Source organism: Dendrobium catenatum, unplaced genomic scaffold (assembly GCF_001605985.2).
Source record: "Dendrobium catenatum unplaced genomic scaffold, ASM160598v2 fragScaff_scaffold_536, whole genome shotgun sequence".
Taxonomy (NCBI): Eukaryota; Viridiplantae; Streptophyta; class Magnoliopsida; order Asparagales; family Orchidaceae; genus Dendrobium; species Dendrobium catenatum.
Genome location: NW_021318998.1, coordinates 1375165 through 1386577, shown reverse-complemented (window position 1 = coordinate 1386577; position 11413 = coordinate 1375165). Strand labels below are relative to the sequence as shown.

Genomic DNA, 11413 nt, shown 5'->3' with positions numbered 1-11413 from the left:
CAAACCGGCTTCCCTTAAGCTTTGCCCCCTCTTTTTGAAAAAAAAAAAGGAAACTTTCCATCAATAAAATGGAGAAATCAACTCCTTTCTCCTCCAATTTCCATTCAATCCATGGAGAGGAGATCAGCTGAAGCGAAACAGTAACCATAATCTGGTTTCGATGCTTTACCGGTCTCTGTAACGCTGAAATATCAAGACATGGGAGGAGTGACCTCGATGATGGCGGCGAAGTTCGCCTTCTTTCCGCCGGACCCGCCGTCTTATGGATTAGTAGCCGTGGAGGTGGGGGAGCCGGCGAGGGTGAAGTGGGAGATGACTGGAGTGATGAAGAGGGAGGGGGTCGAGGTGATGAGGTTGAAGACAAGGAGGAAGAATGAGATCGTGGCGGTTTATGTGAAGAATCCGGCAGCGAAGCTTACCGTGCTTTACTCGCATGGAAACGCTGCTGATATTGGCCAGATATACGAGCTATTCATTGAGCTTAGTGTTCATCTGCGGGTGAACCTGATAGGGTGAGCGTTTATATCTTATTGTTTATTTATTTACATTTTTCTTTTTGTTTTGGGGTTTTGGATAATCAATCCTAATCTGTGCTCTACAAGATTATATTACACCGAAAATCTTATTCGATCAACAGCAGCCCTGGTCGAACAACAATTGGTTGACCATACTGCCTATGCTGGTCTTGATCGACCAATAATGTTGGTTGATCATGGATTATGTGTGTTTAGGGTCAGCTGGTTGGAGAAGTATTAAGATTTCTAATAATAAAGAACAAGAAGCGTGATCCGATGATACTGAAGGAAATTGTTGAATGAGTTGTTTGTTGCTTAATATCCTTTAGTTTCTTGGTAAAGTTAGGGCTTTTGACTCTTGCTTTTGGGATTAGGAGGGGGGAATGTGATGCTTGTTTTTTCATTTTTGGAAGAGCATATTTTAGTGTTACAGATTGATGGATAACAAGGAAAAAGGAGAACTGGGCAAATTGTTAGTTAGTTTATAGTAGAGTTTAGAGCTAGTTTTACGATCTAACTGCTCTCTAGATTTGGCCTCAAGTATTCTTGGTTGTCCTGTTTCTTCTTTGATGGGAATCTCATGACTTGAAGGGTAAGAGATGATGCATTTACTCGCTTCACCGTTTGTTTGATAGAAGACAAATTTTGTGTTTGGTACCCCCTTACAAGGTGAATGATGGTTGTAGCATGGGCCATCACTTCAGCCTTTTTAATTTTAGAAAATTGAAGTGTAATTAAGAGCTGCTTGGGTTCTTTAGCTGAAGGATTGATTCTAAACTTGATTGGGGTGTAAATGTGCAATTGGAAAATTAACATCTTCAGATAATGATTTTGAAAAAATTTTGAACTTTTAAAGTGGCGATGCATATGTATTCAAAGTATTCAAAGTCTATAGGGGTTAAAAAGCCATATGACATGGAATAATTGCATTACTAATTTTCTTGTATTCATAATGAGGGGAAGGTATTCCTTTATGGATATATTTTATTTTTTTTGGTATTGGTAATTCTAAAGAATATTTGTGTGAATATTACAAACATGCCCTGCTAAAATTTTCAGATGGATTATGGTTAAAGTAGATAACTAAATAATCCGTTGGAATTAAAGCTATAATAGGAATTCACACTTTTTAAATATTGTTACAATACTTGTACTATTGTTAAGTATATTTTTTTATAAAAGTTCAAATCTATTTGCTTCTATTAAATTTCTCTTATATTTTTATTACCATGCACTAGAATTATGTTCGTTGTGAATGATTACTTAATAAAAACTTATGAGGTTCTTTTTGAGTTAGGACTTCATATTTTGCAATCCAGGCGCTAGAGCCTGCTTGGAACTGCTTGTGGTCAGATAATCAAGTATCTAGCATAGCCTATGCATTCATGTGGGTTGAAAGAAAACTTTTTAGGGAAAAATCTTCATGTCTGTCAAATATCTCAAATTAGTTGCATGTTTGGTCACAAGTTGCATTATTTATACTTTGTCTCATCAGCGATGTGCTTTAAAAGTTGGAGCTGTAGATTTCGCCGAAGGTGACAAGTCCGTAAGAGAACAGGAATAACTGGAAAATGTAATACATATCTAAGAATTTGTAGTCTGTAGTTACAAAAACTGTGTAGGTTCGTATGTTTCTTTATTATATTTCTGTGTGATAGAAAACAATAGAGTTAGAAACAGGGGTAAAGAGTAGGAAAATTCTGAACTGAAGGAATCGAACAATAAAATGGGAGATTGAGATATACCCTTTGTTTTGGATGAGGTTGAGATATGTCATCTTATATCACAATTTTAGCCTGTATTTATATAGTTAAATAATTTTGCTGTTGCTGCCCTTTTTTAATTTGTTTAACTCAACAAAATTTAATGAAAGTTAGAGAATATTGGGATAGAATCATATTCAAAATCCATCATCAAAGTTCCATTAAAGTTATGTTATGTATGCATGTTTGCTATTTTTATTTCAAAATGAAGTTATTTTATTTTGAAAAGTCTTGCTGCTAATCAAACTTAATATTTCCCCCCTCACATGAAGGTAGAGAATACTTCTTAACATTTTATATTTCCTCTCAGTGTTTACTTATCATATCTTATCTTCTGACAGAAGGATAATTTTTATGCTTATAAATTCTCTCAAGATATGCTTTAACAACCCATAAGATAGATTGAATATTATTATATCAAATATAGCTACTTGCCAAAAACCGCCCTCCAATTACTCAGTGCTTATTAATATAGATAATTCACTAAAAAGTCATGTATCATCTTTTAGTTTTTGTCTAGTTAATTACACGTGTAAGAGGAGCTTATAATGATGGATTCCTTCATTAGATACATTTCACTAATTTTGATATGTTGGTGCAACACATGAGGCCCTTGTTTGTCAGTAATCATAAAATTTTTCTGCTTCGAGCTGCCTCGGTTCTTTGAACTGCTTCATAGAATCATTTTCTTTCTCAAATAACTCCATTGCCGAGCTTGAGAGGGACTGATAGAGAAAAGAGTAGAAAGAGAGAGAGAACGAATTTTTTATATAGATTTCTATTTTGTGCAGGTATGATTATTCTGGATATGGACAATCAACTGGAAAGGTTTTGTTTCAATTCTTAAAGACTCTATTTTTTTTTTTAAATTTTGTTCCATTTAGGCTCTATTTAATTTGCTTATCTTTCTGACAGCAGCCAAGTGAGATAAATACATTTGCAGACATAGAAGCTGTGTATAGGTGTTTGGAAGAAACATATGGTATCCTGTCACAAGATATTATTTTATACGGACAATCAGTTGGGAGTGGTCCAACATTGGACCTAGCAACCCGTTTACCTTGCTTAAAAGCTGTTGTTCTGCATAGTCCTATTTTGTCTGGCCTGCGTGTCATGTATCCTGTGAAGCGTACATATTGGTTTGATATATTCAAGGTTTTATTTCCCATTACCTTCAAACTTGTTAATCTACTTTTGTTGCTTGCTGGTTCTGACCAGGCATTCACTTTTTCTTTTCAGAACATTGACAAAATCCAACTGGTCAATTGTCCAGTTCTGGTGATTCATGTGAGTATGCCTTGTCTTCTTTAGGGCTTTCCAATTTTATGATCCATTTTTAAGCCATTTGGCTAACCACTTCTTATTTTCCCTGCGGCTATCCTTATAATGGTTAATTCGGCTTAGAAAAGTGTGGTCCTGATATGTAAGTTTACACCGGTTATTTCCATATTCAATGACACATCCTGTACGTCTCTTTGCATAGGCATACGTACATTATTACTTGCTAAATTTTATACTCATTTAGAAGCATAGCAAAAATTTTAAAAATTTGTATGGTTTAAATAAATAATAATTCAACAGAAAATTTTAATTTCACTGTAAGTTTTTCATGCCTTCTGCAATCTATCTAGTTTGAAGCTAACAATTAAATTGAATCCTATACATTATTAAAAAGTTTTGTTAAACAAAAAACAATTTATTGTTTTGTGTTAATCCTCTTTGGAAGATTTTATTGAGCATGATTGTACTTGGAATTTGGAAATGGAATTGAGTGTTTGTTGGGAGATCAACGGCTATGATTTTTTTTAGTTATTTATTTATATGTTTTTGTACTAGTTTATTTTATATTGTTGTTTTTCCCTTTTTACCCTTATGGGTGGTCATGTAGTGTTGTAGCCCGGTCGTTTATCATCAAGATAAAGCTTATAATTATTGTGCTCTAAAATTTAAGCGTGCAAACTTCCTTAATTTAATTATCCATGCTAATACGTTTCACATCAGGAATTGAGTGTTTGTTGACCCCTATACCTCAAATCACGCGCAAAGGGAAAACAAGTTGGCGAATTTGGCAACGTGCAAGTTGGCTCAAATGACCTATGAATGCCAAACAAACAGCGGCGTTGCAATCAGAACGCCGAATTCTGCTAGGTCGAGGCCCCTCTCAGTCAAATCGGACGAGATAGGTACAAAGGGGCGATCAGCACCCGAAATTGATAAAGATCGAAACTCAAACGACGTCTGATCGCAGAATGGACTTCGATGTTGCGTCTGAAACGTCATTGGCATTCAGAATATACATTTTATTTGATCGGCGGGGGTCGATCAAGGTGGCGACACGCGTTGTTTAAAATTGCGCAATATGAGGCTCGTCTTGAGGCCTGTCTTAGCACAATTCCAGTAAAAAATGCCTCGAGGCTTACTCCTCGAGCTTTTTCTATGAGGCTTACGTCTCATCTTGGATGAGGCCTGCCTTAAGGCGCGCCTCGCCTAGCCTCGCTGGCATGAGGCGTACGCCTCACTCTATTTATAAATTTTGGTATTTAAAACTTACCTAAATCCTATACAATAGCCCCAAAAAATTATGTATTCTTGCACCCCCAAGCCGTAGCAACTTCCTCTCAATTACCTCGACCTCCAACCCACCGCCTTCACCGTAGCCTCCACCATCGTAGCTATTGCAGGGGATCTATCAGAAAGCCGCATGCCACCACCATCACCTCTTAAAATTTTTGGAGTATTATATTTATGTTAATGATAAACATTTATGAAAGATGAATATGACTTAAATAAATGAAGAAAAAGAGATTAAGAGGTATTGAACCCTATAGGATGAGACAGGAAAGAGACAAATTTGTTATGACAATGACTCAAATAAAAATCTCCTTAGTAATGATAATACAAATGTTTTTTGAGTTATTGCCAATTATTTTAACTTTCTTTAGTAATTAAATGTAAATGAGTAGGCAACTGAAAAAGCAAAAAAAATAGAGTTGAACTTGATGTTATAAGATACTTTTATGCAATTCATATATTTTATATTATTTTGTTCATATAATATTTAGATTTCAATTCTATTTCATATCATTTTTCATTTAACACTTTACTTCTTATACAATTTTTTGTTTCATATGTATGTAAACTTGTTACTTCATAGTTCCATAGAAAGTTAATATACCATCATTTAACATATTATTTGGCTGTTATATAAAAATAACTTTTAACTTTTATTTTTTATTTTATGCAATTTTTACATTTTGAGGCTTACGCCTCAAAACGCCTTGAGGCTTATGCCTCGCCTCACGAACGAAAAACGCCTCAATACTCAATTGCGCAATTTTAAACCTTGGCGGCACGCATCCCAAGATGACAACACATGTCGAGGAGAATAGGCCTCGGCGTTGCCCAAACGAAGTGCGATCCCGAAATGGACTGCGCCGTTGCGACCGGAACACTGTCAATGCTTTAAATGCACTACCAATTGGCCCAATTAAAATTAAGTGGCGAGATTGACAAGTAAAACGAAGCAAATGCACGAATTTCGAGGAGGGCATGCGAATCAAGATTCATTTTGGGGAAATTGTCGCACTGCTGCCATTTTGATTAGCAATGATATTTTATTATTAAATAATATTATTAATTTGATAAAAATCAGAAGTCAATTGGTATTTTAAATCTAAATAATAATCACTGCCATGCTATTATGGTGTGCTAACTTAAGATACATATTATGTAATGATCTATGTTACATGGCACATTCAGATTTAAAGCCTTCAAATCTTCCTCTTTGACTGACTTCATATGCTATTGATTTTATGGACACAAGTCACACAATCTAGTTGCACCATCACCTTCTACATGGATAACGAACATTTATAGTACTTGGGGGAAGAGCTCTTTAGTCCCTATGGCGTTGATGCAGACAAATCCATTGATGTAACCTAAGTAAATAATAATTTATTTTCAGGCTGGCTGCATTTGGATCATTCTAGCTATATTTGATTCATTTGTATGTAGTTTTATTCTTATCTATCATGGAAGACATTTGTTAGGAATTACCTGTTTTTGTATATGTTATTATTTTATTATTTATAATTTTAATAATTTTCTTTTGTAACCCAATCACTATGAATGGGACACATGTAATAAATCATAGATAGCACTTCTTTTATTTATAATTTTAATATTTTCATAGTTTAACTGAATAATTTCTCTTGAATTTAGCCATAGGTTGTCTTTTATAATAATCTCCCGTACATGGATAGTGTTATACAGTTCTTGACATAGCAATTACTTGGGTTGGATTGAAACATATCTAGCAGCTTGCTTTTTTCAATTTGAAATCTTATGATCTTGTGCTGGATATATACCACCCAACACAAGATATATATCTAGAACTTTATATTATTTTAATATCAAATATGTCACCCATATTTCATTCCCACCACTCATATATTTCATTACTATCAATTATATTTGATATGAAAGTGAACTGAGTGGCATGTATGTAATATTAAAGTTTTAGATGTTAGATATATAAATAGAGTAGTATATAGTAATATATATGTAAATCCCTGATGGGGACATCGACAAGAAATTTCGACGTGTTTATCAGAGACGACACAGGAGATCGATGGCCATGATGGAGAGTCTTTACTTTTGATGTTTATCTGTATTAGCATTTTATGTATTAAGCATTTTATTTCAGTTTTTTTCCGTTTTTGCCCTTATGGGTAATTTGTCGGTATTGTAGCCCAAGGGGCATTCTAGTCTTTGTGTTATTTGTCATTTGGAAGCCTATATATATGGATCTCTTATCATGTATGAGGGATTATTGATGAATGAAATTTTTTTTTCTTTGTGTTCTCTTTGTGAGTTCATGTCTCCTTGATCTCTTGGTGAGTTCATTTCTCCTTGATCTCTTTGTGAGTTCTATTGGAGAAATCATTGAGGCTTGCGATCCCTATTCTCTTACCTCTTCCATCATACAAGACAACAATCCAAACCCAAGAGCTTGAGGAATCCGAGCCCACCCTGTTGCCGCCGCCCCTTGGAGCCCCAATCTGCCGGCTGCCCTCTCAACACCGGTCGGCCACCTTGCTGCCGGCCTCCCCCCATCCACCCACCACCACTCTCTCCCCTAGCCTTCTTTGAAATTTGAATTTCAAAATTCAAATTCTTTCCAAATTAGGAAGTCCAATTTAGAAAAGTTTCTATGATTGAATCCAATTTCAAATTAAATTAAATTGGAGTCAATAATTTTTCTTTCCTAGTCATCACCACTATTTGGAAACCCCCTCCCTTCCTTCCCCAAGCTCCTCCTCCCACTTAAAGCCGCCGGCCCCTTATTGGGGATTTTCATTGAATGCATTCAATGCCCCTCCCCTTATTTGAAATATGGAATTGATTTCAATAAAACCTTCCCTCCAATTTCACTTAAAACTGAAATTGATTTCAGTTTTCTCCACAAAACCTTCTCCCCTCTTCTCCCTATGCCGTCGGCCCCATACATGGGCAAAATCCCTCTCTTACCAAATTAACCCCCATCCTCAATTAATTTCGAAATTGAAATTCAAACCTCTCACTCCAAAACCACTTAAATCTGAATTTAAATTCAGATTTATTTAGCATCCCTAAGTTTTCCTCTAACCCTAGCCGCCCCCTCTTCCCCCCAATCCTCCAAGCCGGCCGCCCCTCTCCCCTCTTGGATCTTCTTGTTGTGCTCTCTCATCTACAAACTAATGTTGCATGGCGGATCCCGAGGTTGATAGCGGATTCTTACTCGACGCCTACGGAGACATCCACATCACTCGATCACCATTCTTTGACGTCGGGTTTGGTCGTGACAACACCATTGAAGATTACTTGAACCGAATCCTCCCCACACTCGTGGAAATCGTCGACGATCAATTCTCGGACTATGAGTGGACCATCAATGGTCATCCACCCATGCCACCTCCACCTTCGACTACCTTCCCAACAACGACGTTCCTCGGCTCGTTCGTCCCAGTGGCTACCTCATTTCTAGTGTGGACGATCTTCCTCCGCTCAACCTAGATTCGTAGGGAAGACAGTAGATCCTCAAGGTGAACAACTCCTTATTAACGTTTGGATTTGTGTGTTAAGCTCTTACATTACTTCGCCTTTGTATTTGATTAAAGTGTTTTGGTTAATATTCATACAATTCTTTGCCTAAGCAAGTGGAATGCTAAGAATTCTTGCAACTAACTTGGAATTGACGCATAATTTTATAACGGTTAAACCTTTTAGTAAATTCTTTTTATAATCTTGTGTAACTCCAAGCTTGCATCACATCAATCCCCCTTTTTATTTTTTATTTGAATGTATAGAAAAACTCAAAAAAATATAGAGAAAATACGTATTTTCCAATATGGTTGCGGGGATTACAAGTAGATCTCCATTCTTGAAATGAACTGGTATGACCTAATGTCACCCTTTACAATTGAAATTTTGATTCTATTGTGACAGAATATGTTCTAGCTGTCTATGTTTGGAAAACAGCAGAAATAACCTTTTGGCATGGAATAAATGAGAGCAATATTATGTAAATCACTAAGAAAAAAGAAAGAAAGAATGTAAGAGATGATAAAAAGGTGAAATCATGATCATCATCAAGCAATGCTTTGCATCACAAAAAAGTTAAGTGGTGAATTTCAATCTTAAGCACATACACACCAACTAGGTTTGTGGATATAACAAAATCCCTTTTTAAGACATTGAAATGATTAACAAAATGGAAGTATTAAAACAATCTTAAATAGCCTTTGATTACTTTTCACCTGTTACTGTATGCACAACGTCTAAAAAGATAAAATTGAAAATTGAGTCATTTTCTTTATTGAACGAGCGTAAGCCTCGATGTGGATTGAGGCATAGGCCTCCAAACACAAAAATAAAAACTTCACATTGGAGATTGGGTAGCTTGTGATCGGTAGGCTGGCTCAAGAGTAACATGAAGGCACTTGCAAGTTTAGTAGAAACCTTTAATATGAATTAATGATATGGAAATGTAATATATATTGTTTGTGCCCCAGTTTTAATTGCTTCCACTACCATCTCTGTTTGTCATAGCTTAGCATCAATTAGTTCTGACATTGGTTTCACTCTACCCAGAAATTTCAGTCAACGCCCAATGCTGACAGTTGAAAATTCCCTAGGCAGGAACCAGATTATAAGTGCGAAAGGCTTGAACCCGTTTCGATGTGCTATGTTCTATATTTTAAGCATTGCATAAACCAATGATATTTGTTTATCAGTTAGTGATTAATTTAACACCGTTCAAAATAGAAATATGATGACTTACCTTGTTTAAGTTGGCCAGTGCTTGCTAGAATGCACTCCTTTCCTTGTAAAATGGATGAATATATAAAATTCAATGGCATTTGGTAATTATCTCAAACAACCCGTAAAACTATCCCTCCTGTTTCTTGAACCCATGGCTGGACTGATCCTGTGATTGCGATTGGGGTTCCTCATGGGTGATTAATGTTGCTGCTTCTTAAAGTCGCAAAAGGGCTCTGATATTTCTTTAAAAGAGTCTCAAGCAAGCATGAAAATTCTTTAAAACACAGAGCAATCCAAGGTATAATTTTTTTTTAATAGATGGAGCTAAGCCCTTATTTGGTATGAGCAGCTTTAATCAACAAGGTGCAACTCAAGTTAATGGATCTGTTTTTCTTTGAACTTTTGCATAGATATATTGTTAAAAAATTCACCTTGCTAAGCATATTTGTTGGTTTTTTCAGGGCACAGATGATGATGTTGTTAATTTCTCCCATGGAAAGAAATTGTGGGAGCTTTGCAAAGAAAAGTATGAGCCTTTGTGGATTAAGGGAGGGAATCATTGTAATTTGGAGCTCTATCCTGAATATATAAGACACTTAAAAAAGTTTGTCTCAGTTGTAGAGAGGTTACCTGCCAAAACTTCTGAGATTCCGCAGTTGCCTGAGACACCTCCCATAAGTTCTGTTACTTTGGAGCCTCCAAGAAATAGCACTGACCAGAAGGAGAAATCTAGGCCCAGTATTGACAAGAAAAATAAACCTCAGCAGGGCACTGAAAAAAGCGTGAAAGCTCGGCGGAGTATTGAGCGTAGAATCAGCATCACTAGGAAGGAAAAATCAAGAAAAAGCACTGATTGTTGTCCTGCTAACAGGCCAAATGACAATATGGATTATCTAGAGAAGCCAAGGAAGAGCTTTGATCGGTCAGAAATTACTATAAACATTGGCTAACATTTTTGTTTTTTGTTTTGAGGCTTTTATTGTTTTCATTATATGCTATATGAATATTCTTGTTTCTTAGTCTTGTATGTTTGGTTGTTAACTGTTGTGGTAAAATGATATGGCAGCTTTGGAGATATGATGAGGTCAGTTGGATTTTGCAATATCGACTGTTTGATGCACAGAGCTTCCACGCCCTGAGGATTGTGGAGGTTAGTGATTGTTAGAACTTGATTTGTGGTGTTTTTATTTTTTATTTTTTAACAATTTGTTGGATTGTCCTTTCCCTCTGCTGTGAATGGAGATTTTCATATTAACTTGTTAACATGTATATGTTTGATATGATGACGCAAACATTCAGCTAAGAGAACATTTTAACTTAATGAACTTTTCAGTTGAGTTCTTCAACTTTTCTCGGGCTCGGCTACTTCGATTTTCGGGTGATGGTGTTCATCAACTGTGGGCCAAAATGAATCAAATCAAGCCAGTTTCAACCCAACTACAAGTGGGTCTGTTTTGATAATTTGGTGAGGCTAAGAGCGACTCGATCACCTTTAAAGAGTGTAGTGTAGGTAATTATTTTGAAGTTCCAACGGCTGGCTGGCTGGCTGGTTGGTTGAGTTTGTTACAATTTGCAGGGTAAAAGTGTGCAAAGCTGAGTAGCTGTTTATATGAATGGTTAAAGCAGGTTGTACAGTCATTAGTGAAATTTGGTAAAATTGGTTGATGTTCATAGAAGAACAGGAGCTAATGAGTGAGAAGATGTTACATTTACACGAGTTTTAAAACATTTATTGATTGAAAATGTATTCTCTCTGAAAATACTTAAAATGTTTTCCAATCCAAGTGATCATTATTTCATAATTAAGCTGTTAGGCACTGGAAGCTTATGTTT

General features: G+C 36.0%; 1 protein-coding gene across 2 annotated transcripts; it reads left to right on the top strand.

Annotated features, from left to right (window-relative positions):
* LOC110107964 (alpha/beta hydrolase domain-containing protein 17B) lies at positions 1–11413 on the top strand. 2 transcript variants are annotated; one of them, XM_020838436.2, is made up of 7 exons: positions 1–512; positions 3070–3106; positions 3194–3433; positions 3518–3565; positions 10042–10502; positions 10647–10730; positions 10914–11413. In XM_020838436.2, exons 1-6 carry the CDS (start codon positions 199–201, stop codon positions 10717–10719), a joined length of 1173 nt encoding a protein of 390 aa, XP_020694095.1. In that variant the 5' UTR covers positions 1–198; the 3' UTR covers positions 10720–10730; positions 10914–11413. The 2 variants fall into 2 exon arrangements, with proteins under 2 accessions (XP_020694095.1, XP_020694096.1); XM_020838437.2 differs by having other exon boundaries at positions 3–512; positions 3197–3433.